Source organism: Trachypithecus francoisi, unplaced genomic scaffold, assembly GCF_009764315.1.
Source record: "Trachypithecus francoisi isolate TF-2019V2 unplaced genomic scaffold, Tfra_2.0 Lachesis_group8, whole genome shotgun sequence".
NCBI lineage: Eukaryota > Metazoa > Chordata > Mammalia > Primates > Cercopithecidae > Trachypithecus > Trachypithecus francoisi.
In genome coordinates this window covers 14,481,611-14,506,168 of record NW_022681473.1, presented here as the reverse complement: position 1 = coordinate 14,506,168, position 24,558 = coordinate 14,481,611, and the positions used below count along the sequence as shown (strand labels likewise).

The window sequence follows — 24,558 nt, the reverse complement described above, 5'->3', positions numbered from 1 at the left end:
TCAGGCAGATGGATTTGAGACTGAGCTTGCATCTCCTATGCTACAGCATCCCATTCAGCCTTCTTCCTTGGCAATAATTGATGACATTGATTGGTTTTCTGTGTAGTGAACAGCAGGACCTAGACCACACCCCTGGCATTTAGTAATGGATTTTTGTTCCCCGACCTGGAACACTTTGGATTGGCAGCCATGAGTCTGGCGTCCCAAAGCCCTCCTAAGCAGCTGCTTACCCAATTTTGACTGGAGATGAGTTCCCTCTCTCTGGGGCCAGCCACAGCTGGCCTCAACCATGTTCTTGATTACCTTGGAAGAACTGCTTTTGAAATTTGACATCTGCATCCAGATAGGTGACTGTCTTTTGTGGGCCCAGACAGAAAGATCTGCTCCTCTCAGTTTGGGAAATTTTTAAAGGAATTTCCACTTGCAGATTGAATAAGCCCAACTGATGAAAAGAGGGAAGTACCCTGATTGTTCCAGTATGGACACTCTTGGGGGCTTGTTTGTCATTGTGTGTGTGTCCAGGCAGTTGAGTGTCTTTTGTGGTTACCAGACAGTGGGATGAGCTCCTCTCCATTGGAGAAATTCTGAAGGAATTTTGATTTGCAGATTGATTGAACCCAACCAATGGAGAGAGGAATCACCCCAACTCTTTCAGTTTGTAGACTTTTGGGGCTTGTTTGATCCTGCAGCAGTTGGATTGTTTTAGTGACTGCATGCGTCTGATGTAGTCATGGGAAATTAGAATTTAATAAACTGACACTCTTTTATAACACTGTTTGACCCCAGTATAGTTTGGAATCTGGTATTTGCTCTTGAATGGGAAAGTGGGTTGGATTTCCATGTATCCAGGCTTTTGTGCTGCTGTTGGGCCAAGGTAATATGTGATGTTCTCCTGTGGTGCTGTTTGATCCCAGTGTTCTTTGGAGTCTGGAGAGGTTTGGACTTTAAAAATTAAACTGCCATGGAAACTGTTTTACCGAAAATTTTGGTTCACAGCGTTCACTGGATTATGGATCAAGGCTAACAAAGTTCAGCCATGTGAAGTTTGCAGACTGGTGAGTTTGTATTTCAATAGCTAGACTTCCAAGGTAAACGCTACTGGATCTTTTTGTGTATGTATATCTAGATGTGTTTATATGTAGGCATTTGTATTACGTTCAATGTTGTGACTATCCAATTGGCTTATAAATAAAAGAATGCTCATAGATAAAGTAAATAAGTCCAAAGTATTTTTCATGTTCGTGTTAAGTAAATCTTGAGCAAGCTAGTATTAAAAGTCTTGTAAAATAAAAATAGAAATGTCATAATTGTCAGCATACATTTTTGTCTGGGTTTTATATTTGTCTCTGCTAGGTATTTTGAGGTGTCAGAGTTTGACGCAGAAGTTTATAAAATTGTAACCAGAGTTTGAGATGAACACCTGGGAAACAAAGACCCCCTCCCCCATCTCTATAAAATAAAAATAAAAAATTAGCCAAGCACAGGGATTCATACCTGTAGTCCCAGCTATGCAAGAGACTGAGGTTGGAGGATTGCTTGAGCCTGAAAGATCAAGGCTGCAGTGAGTCTTGATCCAGCCACTGCACTCCAGCCTGGGTGAAAGAGCAAGACCCTTCAAAAAAACCAATAGAGGCAGAGAATAACAATGGGGCACAGAAGCATTGCAGAGTGACTAGGGGAGGAGTTGTAATTTTTAATAGGATGGCCAAAGGAGGCCTTATTGACCAGGTGGCTTTTAGGTGAAGACTTAAAAAAGGTAATAGAGTCTTCTATACGTCTAGTGAGAAAATAATGCAGGCAGAAGAAAAAGGACAGCCAAGTGCCTGAAGCAGAGAAGCCAAAAGAGTGAGGTCTAGGACCTGACTAGACAGATATCAGGGAGGTGACTGGACTCTAACTTAGAGAACTGTTATAAGCAATTTGTATCTCTTTCTCTAAATGAGATTGGGAGTTACTGCAGGAGTTGCACAAAGGAATGACAAAATCTGGCTTTTGTTTTAAAAGGGGCATCCAGGTTTGTTACTGATGGAAGACTAAAGACATTCTCCATCCAGAAAAGACTGCTAAGAACTGTGAAGCATATAAAAGTTAACCCTACTTGGGGCAAAGTTTCATGAATGCTGGCAGATGACACAAGCTTCTTAGGTCAAAGACGGTTTTATGACTCACTCAACAGAGAGAATGATTTTTGTGTTTGTGTCAGTCATCCTTGCTCCACAAGTCCTACAGAGGAAATACAGAAAGGCAGTTTAATGTTGCAAATGCAACAGATGTGTGTTGCGGCCAAGCAGCCCTGAATTTAGGGAACCTGGATGTTTTATAATGAACTGCAAGCAAACCTGTCTGAACTTTGCTCCAGAGGGAGACATTATCTTTCTTATACTGATCAGTAAGCAGACCTGCCCTCTGCTTCAGAAGAAAGCAATATATCTAGCTTCCAAGATGTTGTCTTTACAAACATCCTTGAAAAGATAGTCAGGAGTGAAGGCTATCGATGTCTCTGCTCATAAGACATACAGAAATGTGAGAGGTCATGAAGAATTTTCTCCCAACCAGAATTAGCAGGATGTCATAATGAATTGGATGTACAGTGGGAGGGGAAAAGATACTTAAGAATAACTCCAAGAAGTTTTATTTGAACGGGGAAAAAATGGAGTTGCCATCAACTAAGTTGAGAAAGACTACAGGTGAAGTAGGCTGGGTGGAGAGGGTGGATAAGGAGTTCGATCTGAGACCTAATGAGTCTGAGATGGCTATTGGATGGAATCCAAGAAATGTCAAACAGACCATTAGATACATATGTCTTGAGTTTGAAAACAAGTTTGAGTAATAATTTAAATGTATTAGTCATTGGCAGGTACATTTATTTTAAAGCCATGGGACCAGATGAGATCACCAGGAACTTTGAAGTGATCCAAAATTAAGGAGTTGGGGAGAAAATAAGGGTCCACCGAGGAGACTGAGAAGAAGTAACCTTTAGTAAAGTTAAAGGAAAACCAAGAGAGTGTGTTGTCTTGGAAACCAAGTGAAAGAAGTTCATTAAAGGATGATCTATTAAGATGAGAAGCAATAATTGACCATTGGATTTAATAACACAGAGATCACTGATGGCATTAAAAAGTGTTTCAGTAGAATGGTAGCAGCAAAAACCCAATTACATAAGATTAGGAGGGGATTAGAGATAGCATGTATAGATAATCCTTTCAATAAAGTTTGCCACAAAGTGTTAAAACAAACTGATTATGGCCTGAGAAGGACTCTGTACTTCTACATTTGAGTCCTGTGGTAAACTGTTACCTACTTTAATAGTCAGACAAGATTGAAAACCTTATTTAGTAGTGTGCACCTGTAACAATACTTGAGTGTTGGCCAATCCCAGCAGCCATACTTCAATCACTCATAGACTGCTGAATGTTCAAACTGTGTTCAAATAAGGCAAATCCCCAGTTGTAACCAATCTCACTGTTTCTGTACCTCATTTCTGGTTCTTGTACTTCACGTTACCTTTTTTTGTCTATAAATTCGTTTTGACCCCAAGGCACCCCCGGAGCCTCTGTGAATCTGTTGTGATTCTGAAGGCTACTGGATTCACAGATTGTTTATTGTTTAATTAAACTCCTTTAAACTTAAGTCAGCTGAAGTTTTTATCAGATGGTGTCAGAAGCAGGATCTGAAGTGGAGCTTCTAGTATCCCCAGGAGCACTAAGTGAACACAGAAGGTGCCTGCAGGATCCAATTGCGTCCACTGATCTCTCAGGCTGAGGATAATACGTAAGCTCCCTCTCGCAGTTTAGAGGTTCACACATTTGTGTTTTGAGCTCTTTGAGTTGCTTGGAGCAAATTTCTGATCCAAACTGTGTTTGGAGTCATTACAGGAAATAGACTGGGTCTAGGAACAGATTTGATCTTGGAATTGATTGACCTGGATCCAGTTAGAGGCCTCTTACATCTCACTGGGTCAGAAAGGAACTGGTAGTAAGCAGTAACGTTGCAGGAGTTATACAATTTGGCTTTTGAAAATTCACAGGGATATTTGTGTTCTACCCCTTTGTTTCTTTCTTTCTTTTCTTTTCTTTTCTTTTTCTTTTCTTTTCTTTTTTTTTTTTGTGCACCTAGGTAGGAAAAAATTCATTGGCTTATCAAGAGAACCAAAGAGTAAAGCCAATATTTTAGGTAAAAATTGGATCCTTAATTTCTGGAAAACTGAGTTCCTTCTGGCTTATACATTAGGACTGGGAGGCAGCTAAGTCTTAACAGAAATGGCAAAATGTTACTAAAGATAACTTAGAGTGGAACATTCCAAATGAACGGCAATGCCAATGCATTTAAACAATGCCAAGTACATTTGAAAATGAGGGCTCTCAGAAAAGTCCCTTTTGACTAAAAACAGTTTTGGCACTATGGGATGTCAACTGCTATTCTCTTTGGAATAATCTGCCTTGCACTCTTTGTTGACCGCTGTGGGTGACAGGATGGGGCACGTACAGAATCGTGGGACCTGGGGAGCTTTTTCCTTCTCTCTACGAAAAAAGAAACTTGATAGCTGATGGGACCGTGGGGAAAAAAGACAAAAATACATAGCGTTTATTCTGTTTCCATAATTCTCATCTTTAACTATGGTTCAAGTGCCTTCCATGTTTTTTTCAATCTAGCCTAAAAATAAAAACATGTCAATGGTACAAAATGAAATTCTTAAATAAGAAATAAATCACACATACTTTCATCACCCAAAAACAATTTTCATGTTTGTTTATTCCCTTCAAGTCCTTGTCCATGTGCAAACATAATTTGGGTACATATGTAAAAGTTATATATTTTGATTTTTTTACCCATTATTCATTATAATTGCTTTTTTATAGTCTTCACAGTGACCACTGACTGTTTGCTACTCATATTTACTAACTGTCATTCACAAATTTATAATTTCTCTTTAGTGGACTTTAAACTTATTTTCCATATATTATGAAAAATTATTTTAGTTAAGGAATGAAATTCTGATACATAATACAACATAGGTGAACCTTGAAAACATTATGCTAAGTGAAATAAGCCAGACCCAGATGGACCAATATCATAGGATACATAGGAGCCAGGGACTAGGGAGACAGGGAATGAGTAATTGTGGTTTAATGGGTATAGTTGCCATTTAGGATGACAAAAACGTTCTGGAAATGGATAATGGATAAGCATTATGAATGTACATAATGCTGCTGCATTCTATGCTTAAAAATGGTTAAATGGTTAAGTTCTGTGTTATGTATACTTTACAACAATTTTTTAAAGAAGGTGGGGAGGGGTCTCTCCAGGTTTTTAGCAGCTTCCTGATTTAGAAAAGAAATGTTAATGGTAGGAATACAGGTAGAGAACACTTTTATTTGGGTAGATGTTAGAAGCTGAGGCCAGGGTGGGGTCTAAGAGCAATATTAAGTATGAGGTGGAAGAGGCCCTCAACTAAAGTCATTGCAAGGGGATGGAGCAGGGAATGGATAGGAGAGGTGTTTTGGACAAAGATGTGGCAGCTGATAGGTGTGGGGATTGTTCTCATGTATCAGCCCAGGCTATAGTGTTCCTGGGGCAAACGGAACACAAGTTTTTTTGCGGGGAGTGATATAGCATGGCAGATCTTGAATTAAAACTTTAAAATCTTGACCAAAAGCTCAAAGGAGAAGACAATAGTGAAACCCACAGGTATGGGCAATTTTAGTTAAGTCAGGTGAGAAACAGAGCAGAGAAATCACTTGGAGATGGAAAAAAACACCAGTGTGTTTTGACAGCTACAAGAATAGCAGAGTCAGACAGGGGATAGGCTTATGCCAGAGATCCAGTTTTATTTACTAAAAGTTCCTTGAGTATTCAAACATTCTGAAATTCTGAGATCTTGCAAAAGGATGCCTTTGTTTAAACATTGCTTCACCTAGCTACAGAACATAGTTTAACTTTGAGACCTTTGACCCCAGACAAGGCAAAATATGTTCCACCTTGCCTATTACTTAACACACATTTGTTAACTATTTAACCTTCATGGATAAAAAATTTCCAACATCTGTATTAACTAATTTGCAAATGATTGTTTCAAATATCTGATCCATTAATTACATTAATTAAGCTTGTCATAAGTTCTTTACATTTTTAATTATTGTATTATTTGATATAATTGCTGAATCTCTATGTGACATGTTGATTAATATAAAGTCAATTAAAAAAACCAACATGTTAAATATTGTTCTTACTTTATTCCAGGTATAATGCTATGCATTTTATATGTATTGCACTGTGTAATCTAGTTCCTCTGGAAAACATGCATTCTAATTTCCAGTTCCAAAGTGGCGAGAAAGCACTTTGAGGTTCTGATTGGTTAAGCAACTTAACAAAGCAGTAGGAGATAGAACTAAAATTTGAAAGCAGCCTAAGCTTTGAACCTATCAGTTGTGATGATAACCTTCTCCAAGTTATTGTTAAATTACTGGCACATTTCTGAGAATTCTGAATGACCTTTCAACAGAAGTTTACAGATATGTGTCAAAATTTTTTTATCTTTTTAAAATTTTTGTAATGAAACTGGGACAAGTTCCAAAATGGCCATAGGTCTGAAATATTTGGCCCTGAGAAACTAAAGAAAATCTGTGCCAACTCCTGCTCTAAGTTTTTTAGTCATACTTGTTCTTAGAGGGCTGATATTTTCTATTCCGGATGAAAGAAGAATTCTCAGGCATCTGATGACCAAAATACGGAAAAAAATTTGTGATGGCGGTGGTGGAGTGTCTGCTACAGGCATTTGGGAAGCTCACAGAACTCTTAATATTCACTTTTAATTCATTCCACCAGGGAGGAAGGGCATGGGTTTCAGAGCCATTCATATATGGTTTCAAAATCTGACTTTGGCATTTATCTCTGTAAGAACTTGAGAAATTTACTTAGTCTCTCTGAACTTTGGTGTATTCAGAATGAAGATGATACTAACAGTACCTACATCATGAGTGTTACTTGAATGGAGATGTATAAAGTGCATTTTAAATTCATTTGGTTCCTTAACATGTTCCATTCACTTCTTATCTTTTCAGAGTTTCTTCTTGAAGGTCTCAAGGTCTGAAGCATCCCACAGAATGATCCTACTGAATAACTTCCATAAGCTACTGGCCCTATACAAATCCTTGGCCAGGAGCATCCCTGAGTCCCTGAAGGTGAGGGAACTGTGGGAGGTCAGGGTGTGGGAGCAGGGGTGTTGAGGATGAGAAAATAGCAAGCTTGTGATTCTGGTCCTTCCTGACTTTTGGCAAAGGGTTCGAGCTGGGAAACAGGATGGGGTTGGGGGCACAAGAGGCATATCAAGAGCTGCTGCTTCTCTTCGGGAAGAGGCAGCTAGGCCTGCTCAGCAGGTTTTGTCACTCATTTGGAGAGGCAGTGGAGAATGGTTGCTACGAACATGGTTTGGAGCCAGTCCGAATGGATATGCATTCCAAGTGTGCCATTTTCTAGTCGTATGGCTTTGTGGGTGTTTCTTTCCCTTTCTCTGACTTTATGTTTGGTCTTTTCTTCAATGAACTAGGAATACGATTAGCATCTACCTCTTAAAGTTGCTGTGGGCACTGAATAAATCTATACAATATAAGTGCTAAGAGCATTGCCAAGTGCCCAGCTAGTGCACAGTAGCTCTTTGGTATCACAAGGACACCTACCTGTGAGTTCTGCCTGCTTGCTGGTGTCTTCACGTCCATCAGTATGGTCCTGGAGACGCTGCTCCTCTCACCATCACTGTCCCTTGGCCTTTGTTTTTCTCTTACTGTTCACATCCACATCCCCATCTCTGGGGATCTCAGCCTCTCCTAGTCCTTCCCATCCCTCCTTCAGGTGTACGGCTCTGTGTATCACATCAATCACGGGAACCCCTTCAACATGGAGGTGCTGGTGGACTCCTGGCCCGAGTATCAGATGGTTATTATCCGGCCTCAAAAACAGGTAGGCACACAGACAGGAACTGGTGGAGCCAGGCAGGTCCAAAGGGCCTGAGGAACTGACCAGTTCAGACACCAGGGCTGCTTTTATAGGGTGAAAGGAAAAGTGAGTATTTTAAAACACTCCTTCAGTACTTGGCACCTTGCATGAGTGCCACGCCTTCCCACCCTTTCTGTAAAGCCTAGGACTCTTCTGGAAAGGGGGTGGAGGTGAGGAAAAGGAGAAGGCTGACATTCACAGATTAAGGGCCCTTTGAGGTGGCAGGGGTCACCTGCAGGGGCTGAAAACAGGCCAATTTACAGGGAAAGTTGGGTGTCTGAGATGTCAGAACAGTGACTTAGAAACAAAAACCAAAGCAGAAGTCTACCAGTAAAATTACCTCTCAGGGCCAGGCATTGTGTCTTCTACCTGTAATCCCAGCACTTGGGGAGTCCAAGGCAAGAGTATCGCTTAAGCCCAGGAGTTTGAGACCAGCCTGTGCAGCATAGTGAGACCTCATCTCTACAGAAAATAAACAAAATTAGCAGGGCATGGTGGTGCATGTTTATGCTCCTAGCTACTCAGGAGGCTGCGGTGGGATGATGGCTTGAGCCCCAGAAGGTGGAGGCTGCAGTGAGCCAAGATCACACCACTGTACTGAAGCCTGGGCAATAAAGTGAGTTGTTTTTTGTTTGGTTTTGTTTTGTTTTTTAAAAGTTACTTCTTAGGAGCCAGGGAAGGGGCTCATAATTACTGTGTGTCAGCTATGTGAATGCACATCTTTTGTTAGTGAATGTTATCATCAGAACAATCTTATGAAGTGAGCATTAATATCTCCAATTTAGAGATAAGGAAACGACACTGAGAAATATTAAGTCATGTAACTGCTGGATTCCTGATGTTAAGGCATTGCCCAATCTGAATTCAAGTTCAGTGGACTCTGCCACTTTTACTCGCTATATAACCATAGGCCCTTCTCTGAGTTTCATTATCTGTTAAAATGGGGAAAAGAAGAGGACCTTCTTCAGAGGATTACACAAGGTTTAAATGAGATACTGTATGTCAAACACTTAGTACATGGCACATAAATGTAAATAGCTGTTATTGGCTGAGGACATGCAAGGAATAAATGAGCTGAAATAATAATACAAACCTAGGTGTATTTTTTTCCTACATACTTCCCCTTTGTGTATGTGTGTTTCATACACATCTGGTTAGTGAACTGAAGCCTCATTGCCAGCCCAGCTTCATGTGGGCATAAACCCTGGGCCCCCAAATAATAATAAGCCACACCAGGGCAACACTAGTTTGTAAACTGGGTCAGGATTGGGATGCAGAAAGTGACAAAGTGACCCTAGCTTGAGGAACAAAGGGGTAAAGGGGATGGGAGCCAGGCTGAGCCTAACACCTTCCTTAGGGATGTTCTTTTGATCTCCTGGCTTCCTGACAATTTGGGATCAAAGATTAATGTTTAGTTTATTTAATCCATGGTCCAATTTCTTCAAAGTGTGATATGCTAAATAACCTAAATAACTGTAGGAAGTCAAATAGTTCTTTTTACTTCAGTAACTTTGTAGTTATTGTATGTATTTTAGCAATGCAACAATAGCATCAAATCATAACTTCACACATGCATTGCTTTGAACAAAGATAGATTTATAAAATGAGTCAATGAACAAAAATGTGAAAATAGAAAAGTTCCACACCACACATATAAGACCAAAACAAAAAGGAAAGAATGAAATATGCTGGAATTTACTTGGAAATACATTCACCTAGTCTGATTCCATAGCATACCATGTTTCTTTTAGTATTGAAAGTCAATCTGGTTTTGAATAATAGCTTTTCAGGGTGGGATGCAGGAGAATTTATCTAGAAAAAAATTAATTTTTTCATTGCCGGTTTTTAATCACAAAGAAAATCTATGCTGATTATACAAGTAGAAAAATCCCACATGATTTAAAAAAGTTAATAACCTCTCACCTCCCCTTCTGTCCTCTCCTCCTTTCCCACCCCTTGGTATAATCAGTGTCCTTGCCCATATTAACACACAGAGGGCTATTCACTGATGATCTTTTGTCATCACTTTTTAATTTGTCTTTAACATATGGACATCACTTTGGGTGAATTAATACAGCACTAATGTATTCGTTTTAACAACCATGGCATTTCATACAGTCAATGCAATGGTATTTAGTCAATCATTCTCATGCTATTGGGTTCAAATTGTTCATACTTCTTTGCCACTACAAACAAGCTTCAATAAACATCTTCATATACATATCTTTACATCCTGGAAATTTTTCTCAATACAATTGATTTCCAAAAGGGATATCTCCAAGTTAGAGTTTATCTTATTCTAAGCAGGCAATGCCAGATTACCTTCCCAAAGGATTCCACAATTTTATTTTTATTAGCAATGTGTGGAAGAATTGTTTCCTCACGTTCTCACCAGCACTGAATGTTATCCCTCTTTTTATGTATCCCAAACTGGTGGGTGATAAATGGCATCTTATTGTAGATTTAATTTGCATTTCCCTAACTAGTGATATTGAACAAATTATATTTTCATGTTTGCCAGTCATTTGGTATTTACTCTTGACCTGTTTATATTCTTTGACCATTTTTACACTGGGGTTTTGTGTCATTCTTAAAATTTTGTAAGTGTTTTAGATACTAGGGATACTAAAAAAAGGTGTATGCTACAAATTTGTTGCCCAATTTAGAATTAATTGACTATAAGAAATTTTTTATTGTCATGTAATCAAATATATTATCTTTTTCAGTATGACTTCTGAGGTTTCGGGTTTTCTAAGTTAATAATTAGGAAGATTTTTCCTACTCCAAGATCATGCAAATATTTTCTTATTTTGTCTTGCAGTGAGTTAATTTTTACTTTTGACATTGCAAACTTCATTCTATTTGGAATATATTTTTGAATAGCATGAATTAACATTCTGTTATATTAATCTTCCTGGCTGGCTGATTATGTTAGTACTATTTATTAAATAAGTCATTCCCTACTGAAACATAAATATCTGTTTTGTTGTATAATATGTTATATATTTTTGTATCTGTTTCTGTATTTTTTTCTAGTCTTTTCTCATGCTATTTCGTCATTTTTTGGATAAATTTTAATATCTAATAAAGCAAATCACCCTTCACCAATCTTTTTTTGCTTTCCTATTTCTTATAAACTTAATAGCTATATGAACATAAGCTAATTTTTCCAGTTCCCCGCCAACTACCCCAAATAACTATTGCAATTGTGATTGGTATTGGAGGAGCATTTTTTGACAATTTTAGAAGGATTAATAATTTCGTGATACTAAATTTTTTCATCAGGAAATATGGTCTTTTGTCACTTTTTTCAGTTTGCATTCTATGCTATCTGGTAAAATGTTAGTGTTTTCCAGTGGAAAACTAAATGATTTTTCCACTAAGTTTACCCTTAGGTATTTTATACTATTTGTTAAGATTATTAAATTATTTTTCCTGTTATATTTCTGAGCATTATTATTTTGTTATTGCTTTGTTTTTGTATTCTTGATTTCCAAATATGTCACACTATTCTTTAAAACTCTGTTTGTGTGGGGCATTATTTGTTTTGTTTTTTGTCGAAGTCTCTTGGATTTTCTAAATGTGTAATACTCTGATCTACAAACAAAGTAATTTGCAGCTTCTTTGCCAATATTTGTATGGGTTTTTAGTTTCTTGCCTTACTGCATAATATACAACCTAAGAAAACAATTCCAACTAACAATAATAGTATTTCTATACTTGTCTCATTCCTGATTTTAATGAAATAGCTATAAAAGCTTATATTTGGAATTACATTTGATTGTGTATTTACAAGTTTAGAGCATTTTTCTGTTGTTCCTACTTTCATAGAACTTAGGGTGGAGGGTAAATTTTATGTTATTTAATTTTTGTCTTTTCTATTTGGCAATATATACACTCATGTAATTTTTTCTCCTTTAATTTATTACACTAAAAGATCTTCCAATTAAAGCCATTCTGGCCTTTCTAAAACCAACTGCTCATGTTCACATTCTTTTGTATATGCTATTGAATATTTTATTCATAATTTTTGTATCTGCATACCTAAGGGAATATGGTCATAACTCTCTTTTTGTTATTTCTTTACCAGATTTGGCATTAGGATCTTTTCATCTGTTACCAAAGTCTACTATTAAAATCATGTGTTTGTTTTTGACTTATGTAGAACTTAAATGTAAAATAATCTGATTTTGGCCATATTTTATTTTTTAATTTCAACATTCTTTTTAGATACAGGGGATACATGTGCAGATTTGTTGCATAGGAATAATGCATGATGCTGAGTCTTGGAGTACTGACAGATCCCATCACCCTGGTATTGAGCATAGTACCCAATAGGCGGTTTTCTAACTCAGCCCGTTTTCCTCCACCTTCTAGTAGTCCACAGTGCCATTGTTCCTATATTTATGTCCATGTATGGTCAGTGCTTACCTCCCAGTTATGAGTGACAGCATGTGATATTTGATTTTCTATTACAGCTTAGGATTATTGACCTGTGGAAAGCAGTCTGGAAATTTCTTAGAGAACTTAAAACAGAGTTGCCATCCGACCCAGCAATGCCTTTACTGGGTAAATGCTGAAAAGAAAATGAATCATCCTACCAACATGACACATGCACTTGTATGTTCATTGCTACACTGATCACAATAGCAAAGACATGGAATCAACCCAGGTGCTCATCAAAGGTAGATTGGATAAAAAAAAAATTTGGTACATATATTTTTATGGAATACTACACAGCAATAGAAAAGAATAAATTCATGTTCTTGTAGCAACATGGATGGCACTGGAGGCTGTAACTCTTGTCTACTTTTTAAAAGGTCGATGTTTAATTTAATTTTTGATATTTTCTATTAGTTTGTTGAGGATTTCTATTTTTTTGAAAGTTAATTTTTATAGCTTATTTTTGAGGGATAACATCCATTTCTTTGATCAGTAAATATGTTGCCCTGGGGTAGTATGTAATCTTCTATTAGAAGTCTTTTGTCAAGCCTGTAATCCCAGCACTTTGGGAGGCCGAGACGGGCGGATCACGAGGTCAGGAGATCGAGACCATCCTGGCGAACACGGTGAAACCCCGTCTCTACTAAAAATACAAAAACTAGCCGGGCGAGGTGGCGGGCGCCTGTAGTCCCAGCTACTCGGGAGGCTGAGGCAGGAGAATGGCGTAAACCCGGGAGGCGGAGCTTGCAGTGAGCTGAGATCGGGCCACTGCGCTCCAGCCTGGGCGGCAGAGCGAGACTCCGCCTCAAAAAAAAAAAAAAAAAAAAAAAAGAAGTCTTTTGTTCTTTTCTCTGTGTCTTCTGTTTCTGTTCTCATAGCTTATAGTCTATTTTCTTTCTTTTTTCTATTTCTCTTGTATTTCTTTTAATAAATGCCTTACCAGAAGTTTCTCTCTCTCTTTCTTCTTTCTTTTTGCCATTTAAAAATGAGCTTTTGACATATATATCCTTTGCACTATGTCTTGTTCTCCATTTCATTATTTATAGCTTTCATTTTTATAAATTGTTCCATTTGTTATTTTCTAATTTACTTGGATGTTCTTTTATATAATTCCTTGAATATTTACTTGGCTATTTTTGGTCATTCTTTGAAAATGAGGTCTTTTAAAACATCTACTCTTTTAAATTCACTGAAGTGTTGGTTTTGGCCATATTCAGGAACTTGCATTTATAAAAGCACCCTCAGGTTCTTGATGGTTTCTTTAAATTAATTACACTATTTTCTGTTTTACTCTTTAACAGTACAGTTTCCAACATCATGTTAATACTTTCACTGGTAAAACTCTCACACTTATTGTTTATATTTTCCCTGAGAAACAAATGCTCATCTTCAAATGAAGTTTGTGGCTAGCCAGAGTGGGGCCACGAGTCTCTTTCTTTCAAACCCATGAATCTAACACCACATAAATTACCCAGAGAGCCACCAAAAATTCAGTTATGTCATTCTATTTTGTGGACTTCTTGGTGTAAAGCCAGTGTCACTCTTTGAATAGGCTGATATCCTGTAGCCTTGGGAAAAGGCAATGTCTCCTTGATGTTTATATTCACTAAAGTATCTTGCTCAAGCCCTGGACACTGTAGGTTCTAGGACACTATAGATTCTAGGTGTCTAGTGAAACAGTAGACACTAAAACTTAGAGCAATCACAGTTAAATTTATTTAGAGCCAAGTTTAAGGACTTAATTCTAACAACACAGACTCAGTACAACCCAGAACGTGTCCCACAGGAGGTTATGTGGGGGCACAGTATATATAACAGGAGTATCCTTTTGGCACAGGTGGTAAGAGAAGAAATTGTTGCATTTTTTTATTCTGTTGGGTGTTCGGTGATGCCATATATAAAATAAGGTAAGTGTGTAGTTGAGCGGGTAGGGAGAAAGGTGAGGCATCTTAAGGCCTGCTGGAGAGTGATTTTGTCCTGTCTTTGTTCTGTATGTGATAAGGAGGTTTATAACCAATACTTGTCAGTGTTAAATATTTCCGGTTACACAGGTAAGAGGTCAGCAGTAGCTTATAGGCCTAGGTTTTATTATCCATGTGCCCAACTGCAGCCATCATGGACCACTGTTAAAATTTTCTTTTTAATTTTCATTTTTCTGATAATTGCAATCAGTGAGAGGTGAAGAAATAGTTCAAGGGAATGACCTGAACTTACACCATCCTATACAGGAGATGACTGACGACATGGATTCATACACAAACGTATATCATATGTTTTCCAAAGAGCCTCAAAAATCACAAGAAGTTTTGAAAAATTGTGAGATCATCAACTGGAAACAGAGACTCCAAATCCAAGGTAAGGAGTCTGAAGAAATGGGCAAGCAGCAGTGCTTCTCAAATTGTATCTTCAACTAACAGCATTAGCATCACCTGAGAGCTCATTAGAAATGTAAATTCATGGAAACTCTGGGAGCTGGGAGAGGTAGAGCAATCTGTGGTGTGACAAGGACTCCAGCAGGTTGTGGTGTCAACTCAAGTCTGAGAACTACTAAGCACTGAGGTATTAATCAGGTGGGAGCAGTGTAAGTAGAGAACTCCATGTCTGACAAGATTGCTTTCTTGCCTTTCTTCCCAGGCCTTCAGGAAAGTTTAGGTGAGGGGATCAGAGCAGCTGCATTGTCAAAGTCAGTGAAGGTAGAGCATTCGACAGCAGTCCTCTTGGTTACGGAAGATATTCTGAAGCTCAATGCCTCCAATAAAAGCAAGTTTGGAAGCTGGGCTGAGACAGGCCACCCAGATGATGACTTTGAAAGGTAGAAAAACATATGCTAATCATTTATAATTGCTATTCCTTGTACATTTTTGTAATCCACAGAAATCAGTTTTGGAAAGAAGAGAGGATGAATTCATTCTTTCGGATGAATCAACATTGTCAAAGGTCAAAATATGCAACTTCACAATGGTGTCTTTAAACAAGAAGAGGGCCTGGCATCTCTAGATTGGGATGACACCCAGAAATTACAGGGGTGAGGATGAAAGTTGTTATCTTTCTTTTTGTTTTCTACAGTGAAACTCCCAACTTTAAGTATGCCCAGCTGGCTGTCTCTTATTCTGGGCTGGTAAATGACAACTGGAAGCGAGGGCAGAATGAGAGGAGCCTGCGTTTCATCAAGCGCTGCATAGAAGACCTGCCAGCAGCCTGTATGCTCGGCCCAGAGGGAGTCCCAGTCTCATGGGTAACCATGGACCCTTCTTGTGAAGTAGGAATGGCCTACAGCATGGAAAAATACCGAAGGGCAGGCAACATGGCACGAGTGATGGTGCGATACATGAAATATCTGCGTCAGAAGAATATTCCATTTTACCTCTCTGTGCGGGAAGAAAATGAATACTCCCGCAGATTTGTGGGGCAGTTAGGTTTCTTTGAGGCCTCCTGTGAATGGCACCAATGGATTTGCTATCCACAGAATCTAGTTCCATTTTAGACAATGAAGCTGCTTAGTAATCTCTGGCAAGCCATCTCTTAATATTAAAACAGACGCCACAGAATAGATTTCTTCACTTACAAACGCATATTTTGCATTTATAAGATTGCAGGAACTCTTCTCACATGGAACCTTGATGTTAAAAGACACAGCCGTGCTCTTCAGGAGCTTACAATCAGGCTGGAGACAGGGGAAGGTATAGTCTTTATGCTTAAGCGTTGTAGGGAAGGACGGGGTTACCAGTAAACATGTAACTACAAAGCCAGGCTCAGTTCTTACCTCTGGGAATCAGAACTCTTTGTGAAACTTGGTTAATAGAATCTACTATCTGGAAGATAAATGAAGGATTTTAATAAAATTGTCAATAGAATATACCTAATCTATATGGATACTTTATTGGAAATGAATACCCGTGCTATTTATGGATTTATGAGGCAATGGTACACTAAAGAATGAAATCAGTCTCTTAGTTCAGTGAGTAGAAATGTATCAAAGGTGAAGCCTGAGACGAACAGCTTTCCCAGGCTATCTTTCATCATTGTTATGCAGAAAAGGAAACCAGAGAATCAAGTGGGCTGGCCTTGGGCCCTCTGCTATGGAAATGACATTTGTTGTGTCTCCTTTCTCCTACTCTTTCTCACATCCTCATCATGATTGAAGCGTGGCACAGGACAAGGTGTTGCCTGTGAGTCTGGTTATAAGTTCATTCTTTGGTGTTTGCAGCACTGCTATCATAAGGGGTCAGGGGCATTCTGGGGAGAAGTGACCACTAAGGTGAGGATTGCAGAGTGAGTAGGAGTGAGCCAGACAAAAAAAGCAGAAAATGCAGATGATGGAAAGGACATGTGCCATGCGCTATCATAAGAACTTCCTAATTGAACACTGATGTTACAATTCTGAATCCCTGATCTTAAAAAAAAAATTACACTTCCCGATCAAAACTTGGTCTCTTTTGGTTCCACTCTGCCACGCTGCCATTGGAACCTGGATTACTGTGAACACTGCAGCTATAGCAAAAAAAAAAAAAGCATTTTCATTCTTTCTGATAGTCTAGATTTAAAACAGAAAAGATATGTTAATAGAATTGGCTTTGGGAGTAAAGTCTGCCAGTATTAACAAACACCTATTCTCATCTCTCCATAAAAAAGAAAACCTCCACAAAATTGAATGTTTATATTTGATGTGATTTTAAAGTGCACAATTCCAGCAATTAAAGAATTGTGTAGGTCATGGAGCTTTTTAAAAAAACTTCATCTTAGAAGGCTGTGGTAGATATGTTACAGGTTAGTATGAATCAATCCAATCAGATTTCTAAACTCCTAAGACCTGGCTGATTTGTTACATTGACTGAAATGAAAGCATGATCTGAGAAAGAGAGGAAACGTATCATTTGGGATTTCAAAGGGTGGAACATTCTTACATAAAAAATAAACTCAGGAACTTGGGGTAATATGAAAACAGCTATATTTTTCACTCAAGAAGCAAAAGCTGCAAAAGCTAATACAGATGACGAAAGAAGACAAAGCAAATAAAATTTGCCTATTTCAAAATGTTGCCTGTGGCATGTCCTGTATCCAGAAGAGGATGTACATCCGGGGTCTGGGGCTCAGGTCATCTTAGCACAGCCCAGCTGGCAGCTTCCGTCCTCTGCCTCTTCCCTGAATGCAAGCCAGCTTCCCTTATCTAGCCCTTCATGGCCCTGTTAAGATAGTGATTCCTAAACCTTAGCATGCACTTGGATTAAAACAACAAGAAAGCATGGGAAAGAAGAAGAAGGATTTCTTAAATATGGCACAAATAAGTTCAAAATTATCAGTAAACACAATACAAATGAATGGGGTAATTTTTTTATTAAAACATACGTTTTTCATATTGAATTAAAAATAAAGTCCAAGAAGCATGCATTCATCTGCTCTGGCTGCCATAACAAAATTTCATAGACTGAGTGGCTTACACAACAGAAATTGATTTCTCACTCTTCTGGAAACTGGGAAGGGATAGGACAAGGTTCTGGTGAGGTAGGTTTCATTCTCAGTCCTCTTCTCTCAGCTTGTTGATGGCTGCTATCTCTCTCTGCCCTCACATGGTGTAGAGCAGGGCTCAGACTCTCTTCCTTTCCTTAGAAGGACTTAAGTTCATCATTGGGGCTCCACCCTCATGACATCATCTAAACTCAATTACTTCTGAAAGGCCCACCTCCAAATACTTTGGGAGTTGGGACTTCAACATATGAATTTGGGGCTCACTGTCAGTACATAAGAAAGCGCATCTGAAATAAAAAACACAAGGGTTAAAAGAAAGGAAAAAGATATATTAAATGAATTTGAAACTGAAAAAGCAAAGTAATAACATCAATACTAGGCAAAATATAACTTAAGATGAAAATCTGCTAAATACAGAATTCTCCCACAAGATAGGTCATGAATCTTTCTCACACACAACTACAAAATATATATGGCAAAAGCAGACAGACATACAAAAAGAAAGAGGCAAATCCACAGTCTCAGTAGGAGAACTCAAAATACTTCCCTCAGAAAGCAACAGATGATGCAGATAACAAAGACAATTTGACAAAATGCCATTACAACTTCATATTTTGGTGATACTGGGCTTATCTGCTTGTTGTGTATTTGAGAACTTCTGTTCATCTGTTTGTCAAACTGACCAGCAGGGGGTGCTGGGGAGGGAAAAACTCCATCCAGTGAGTGCAGGCAACTTGTCTCTAACTCTAGAGGCTCCTTGTCCCCCACGATCATCATCTATCAGGGGCAAGCACTGCTGATATAGGAGCTAAAAACAAAGTATTTAGCAGTTAGTGTGGGTAAGGGAGTCCTCGGTAAGGTTTTCCTTTTAATATAAAAGCAGCCCCCATCTAATTTTCTTTTTTTTTTTTCTCTAACAACAATCAGCCTGAAAAATCAAGCTGCATGCATAGATAAGCAAGCTAAAAGCTTGCACAGGGCACAGTTGAATGCCAGCACCTATGCCAATAGAAAAGGGATACTTGGAAGTCAGGCATATTGAACATTGAGGCTTCCTCTTCCTTTTTTTTAAGACAGTGTCTCTGTTGCCCATGCTGGAGTGGAGTGGTGCGATGTCGGCTCACTGCAACCTCTCCCTCCCAGGTTCAAGCAACTCTCTGCCTCAGCCTCCTGAGTAACTGGGATTTCAGGCACCCACCAACAGGCCCAGTTAATTTTTTTTTTTTTTTTTTTTTTTTTTTTTTTTTGTATTTTTTTAGTGGAGACGAAGTTTCACCATCTTGGCCAAGCTGGTCTTGAACTCCTGACCTCGTGATCCACCCTTATCGCCCTCCGAAAATGCTGTCATTACATGAGTGAGCTACCGTGCCTTGCCGCCTCTTCCCATTTCTTTGTCTTCAAGTGTTCAGGCGACATGGCGCTGGCCAGGTGGAGACCCCATCTGCATAATAAAAGATTAGGGTGGGATGGCCAGCCTCTTCATGCATCACATAAATGGCACACCTGGTCCAACCAATCCTCTGAGCCCTATGTAAATCAGACACTGCCTCATCAAGCTCATCTATAAAACCTACCATAACTCACCCAAAACCTAGAAACCCGCTCAGGCATCCTTCCAATGCACAGGGAACTCCCTCTGCTTTCTTTTGCCTATTAACCTTCCACTCTTTTTTTTTTTTTTTTGAGGCGGAGTCTCACTCTGTCGCCCGGACTGGAGTGCAGTGGCCGGATCTCAGCTCACTGCAAGCTCCGCCTCCCGGGTTTACGCCATTCTCCTGCCTCAGCCTCCCGAGTAGCTGGGACTACAGGCGCCCGCCACCTCGCCCGGCTAGTTTTTGTATTTTTAGTAGAGACGGGGTTTCACCGGGTTAGCCAGGATGGTCTTGATCTCCTGACCTCGTGATCCGCCCGTCTCGGCCTCCCAAAGTGCTGGGATTACAGGCTTGAGCCACCGCGCCCGGCCTAACCTTGCACTCTTAAACCCACTCCTTTTGTGTCTACATCTTCAATTTCCGTATTGTGAGACAAAAAACCTCTGGTATTTACCCAAATGATTCTGCGTCACTGCTATCTCTAGCACAAGTGCCGAAAATGACCACTGTAGCCTGATGAGTGCCACGGTGGCTACCATGGCTTAGGACAAGCAAGGATAAGAAGATGGAGTCGGGAATGGTTTATCAGAGAGGCCGCAATAAAAGCACGTCCCAGGCAACTTTCCACTTCTTAACTTCTGTCATTTTCAAACTTAAAGGTGTTTATTTTTGTGTGTTTGTTGTTGCTCTTTTTGTTGTTTTTAACAGTTTCTATCAAAGACTTCTCATGGTTTTCCTGCTATGACATATTTATCGTTTCTTCTAAAGTCCTTTCCAACATTTCCTACAGGAACTTAAAAGACATGTGTTTGGTTCACACCTTGATCCCCTCTCCATCTAAAATTCTTTTGACTTTCTCCCAGGAAGATTCCACCCCTCCTATTCTGCCAGTTTCCTCATATTTGCCTCAAACGGTTGCCCTTGTAGGCAGATGAACCTGGGCCGGTTCTACTTTACTATGGACACCAACTGCTCTGAAATAACATCTGAGTCTTGGGATTGCATATGAAACTTCCCTTGACGCAGCAAACAGTCTTTCCTTTTACCTTCACTAAAGGCATCCACTTGGGAGAATAGACAGCACTAAAGTTCCACAGATTTCAAAACCAAACGTACTGTGCCTTTCTAGAGATCTTGGAATGAAGATGAGAAAGTAGGTTAGAAGGGATAATTTCCTCCTTCCTTCGTCAATGTGAAGGACCTCCTGTTTTTAAAGGGAAAAATTGGGGACAGTCCAAAAGAAACTCTTGCAAATCAAGCCTTGCCATGCCACCACGACAAGGGTAACCTGTGTGCCCAAGGGTGAAATTTTTAAATTTTTGTAATGGTGTTCAGGGTCACCCCTATGGATAACAAAAATATTTATTTATTTATTTATTTATTTTTATTTTATTTTATTTTTTTTTTGAGGCGGAGTCTCGCTCTGTCGCCCAGACTGGAGTGCAGTGGCGCAACCTCGGCTCACTGCAAGCTCCGCCTCCCGGGTTCACGCCATTCTCCTGCCTCAGCCTCCCGAGTAGCTGGGACTACAGGCGCCCGCCACCTCGCCCGGCTAGTTTTTTGTATTTTTAGTAGAGACGGGGTTTCACCATGTTAGCCAGGATGGTCTCGATCTCCTGACCTCGTGATCCGCCCGTCTCGGCCTCCCAAAGTGCTGGGATTACAGGCTTGAGCCACCGCGCCCGGCCGATAACAAAAATATTTAAACAGGCAGTCTCCAAAGGCTCCCATCTGCCCCAGCCAACACACACACACACACACACACACACACACACACACCCCATGGATAACAAAAATATTTAAACAGGCAATCTCCAAAGGCTCCCATCTGCCTCAACACACACACACCCACACACACACACCCACCCACCCCCACCCACCCACATACCCATCCACCCCTCTATTCTGGTAGGCTGGTTCTCTCTCGCCATCTGCTGGCCGGACTCGGGAATATACCAAACGCATTCGCCTGCCCTCAGTACCTGCAAACCTAGGGCTGGGCACAGTTTTTAAGGGCTTGGCTAGCGTGCCCGGGGCGATGCTAAAAGGGGGCTGCCTGCGCCAATCTTTAACTTACAAGTAGGGAATGAAGACCACTCCCCCAAGAGGAAAAGGAATTCACCCAATGTCTCCCTGCAACATCCTAAGAAAACGTGAGACTCTAAGGTTAAAATCCTAACTGACAACCATTCCCTCCCCCAACTAGTCCTCTGACCTCTAGCAAACTATCCTGTCCTCATCTGTGAAATAGGAGCAACAGTCACACCTACCCCAGCGGGTGGCTGCAAATATCAAATGGATCAAAATGAGTCAACTACCAAGCACCGCCCGACTGGAAGTATGAGGTTGAACTGAATCTTGATCGCCCTATCCCCATTCATCTCTCAGTACCACTGTATGAGGATGGAAATGAAGCCACCCAGCCACACATTGGTCCCAAACCATGTCCGCCTGCACCCGCAGCTCAGTGAATATTTCTTTTCCTGAAGACAGAGAGAGGCTCCTTGGAGCCTCTGGAGTCTGAAGGTGGATGTTACCTTCCTCAAGAGTGCGTTGTCCTCCTAAGATAGGATGGACAACAGGGTCTATATGGAAAGTATTGGCTGCCAGGGCTTCAAAGCTGGCTCCTAAGCAGTTGCTGGAGGGTTAGAGACCCCACTCCGGCTCTCTGTAAAATCAGGGCAGCTTAGTAGCAAGAGTGAGTGAGGTGAGCCCACTATGAACCCATGGGAGGAGAGAAAAAGAGCATCCCATCTAAGCTTTTACATACCCCATTGCAAGCTCCAGAATGTGGTGCCCAGACCCTTATCTCTAACCCATCCCCAGAAGCCAATTCTCCTTAGCCCTTCCTGCCACTTCTGCCATTGTACATCCAGATGGTTCTCTTCTTCTCTTCTATCAAACTCCTACTCATCTCTCATTCATCAAGTCCAAATATAAATCTTTCTCTGTGATATGCTCTCAAGTTAGAGGCCATGGTGCCTCCCTCTGTATTCCCAGAATATGTTGTCTGCAACTCTAAATACAGACATCAGCCTACCGTTAGAGTTCAGGAGCATCTTTTAGGGTTTCATGGATAAATCACTTTCCATAAATGCTGGCCTTATTCCCTAACTTCACCAGACCTGACCTTAGTGCCTGATCCATTCCCACCTCTCCTGACCATGTAAGAGATCTTTTCTTCATTATGGATTTGAGAAACACAAAATGTCAAAACCACCAGTTACTTGGCCAAAAGTCTTCTTGTCACATTTATAATAACATCCAGCCAACAAGATGCTTTGTGCCAAAGGAATGTTCCTTTTCAGGGCAAACACTCTGTCCCCAGGGATGTTAGACAACTTCCACGGCCCCATATAAGTATTAGCTGAAAGTGAGGCTTCCTTGGTGGCCCAACAGATTCCCTGAGCATCCCTACTCTGTCACTCATGTCAAACTGTAGTGGGATTGCATCAAATCTCTCAGAGCACAGCTGCAAAGAGAAAAGCAAAGCTGGAGCTCTCTGAACCCATAGCTCTAGGCAGTTAGTTTCTCTGTGAGGGTCTCTTTTATACATAAGGAAGAAATGGAAGAGTGCTACCAAAAATGACATCATGTTACTTATTCCAATCTGTGGTTCAGTTGCTACTCCAGTGATGAGCGAATAAAGAGGAATTAGAAGCATGGTTATTCCTAGGCTCAAGGGGCAGGGAAGCTCTGGAATTGGGTTTGTGGCAGTGCTGCTTGGAGCGCCATTACAAAGGGACAAGAGTGGTTCACTGGGTGGTAAAATACAGGGCACCTAAGAGACAAGGGGTCTGGGAAACAAGGCAGACTTTTGTATTTATCATTTGCTGTAAATCTCTCCATGAACTTTCTTCTCCCTTTTAATTTTCTCTGTACTTTAATTACGTTTCTTGTTGGGGACAGGCCCCCAAATCTGGCCATAAACTGGCCCCCAAACTGGCCATAAACAAAATCTCTGCAGCACTGTGACATGTTCGTGATGGCCATGACACCCATGCTGAAGGTTGAGGGTTTACTGGAATGAGGGCAAGGAACACCGGGCCCACCCAGGGCAGAAAACTGCTTAAAGGCATTCCTAAGCCACAAGCAATAGCATAAGCCTTCTGTGCCTTAAGGACATGTTCCTGCTGCAGATAACTAGCCAGAGCCCATCCCTTTGTTTTGGCCCATTCCTTTGTTTCCCATAAGGAATACTTTTAGTTAATCTATAATCTATAGAGGCAATGCTTATCACTGGCTTGCTGTCATTAAATATGTGGGTAAATCTCTGTTCGAGGCTCTCAGCTCTGAAGGCTGTGGGACCCCTGATTTCCTACCCCACACGCTATATTTCTGTGTGTGTGTCTTTAATTCCTCTAGCACTGCTGGGTTAGGGTCTCCACGTCCGAGCTGTTCTCGGCAATTTCTCAGGCCTGGCATGGTGGCTCACATCTGTAATCTCACCACTTTGGGAGACTGAGGCGAGCAGAGCACCTGAAGTCAGGATTTCGACCCTAGACCCATCCCTACTAACAATACAAAAATTAGCCGGGCGTAGTGGCAGGCACCTGTAATACTAGCTGCTCAGGAGGTTGAGGCATGAGAATTGCTTGAACCCAGGAGGTGGAGGTTGCAGGGAACAGAGATCGTCCTCCTGCACTCCAGCCTGGGTAACAGAGCAAGACTCTGTCTCAAAAAAAAAAAAAAAATTCTCAGTTAATGGCTAACATTGTTACCATCATAAGTCCTAGCTTCCCTCTCTTTCTCCCTCCGTGTGTCTTTTATTTTGATCTATGTTCTTCTCTCCCAGATTCAGCCCCTGGCCCCTTCTTAAGGCTCCCCGGCCATTCACCCTCATGTGTTGAATGGCCACTTCCCTCCTTATTTTTTAGTTGGCGTGGATTAGCATCTCCAAGTCAACATGTCAAAAGTAGAATTACTGATACACACACACACACCCCCCAATCCTGGCATACACAGCGTCTCCTTCCTCAGTCTTCCCCATATCAGTTAATGGAGATTTTATCTTTCTAGTTGCTCAAGTCAAAAGCCTAGGAATCATCACTGAGCCCTCTTTTTC

The 24,558-nt window shown here is 40.5% G+C and overlaps 1 protein-coding gene across 1 annotated transcript; it reads left to right on the top strand.

Annotated features, from left to right (window-relative positions):
- The first annotated feature begins 567 nt into the window (after positions 1-567).
- Positions 568-16,937, top strand: LOC117081667 (glycine N-acyltransferase-like protein 1). Its single transcript, XM_033207884.1, has 6 exons — positions 568-1,055; positions 7,062-7,181; positions 7,849-7,956; positions 14,664-14,790; positions 15,070-15,247; positions 15,502-16,937. The coding sequence occupies exons 2-6, from the start codon at positions 7,104-7,106 to the stop codon at positions 15,917-15,919; spliced, it is 909 nt and encodes a 302-aa protein (XP_033063775.1). The 5' UTR covers positions 568-1,055; positions 7,062-7,103; the 3' UTR covers positions 15,920-16,937.
- The last annotated feature ends 7,621 nt before the right edge of the window (positions 16,938-24,558 follow it).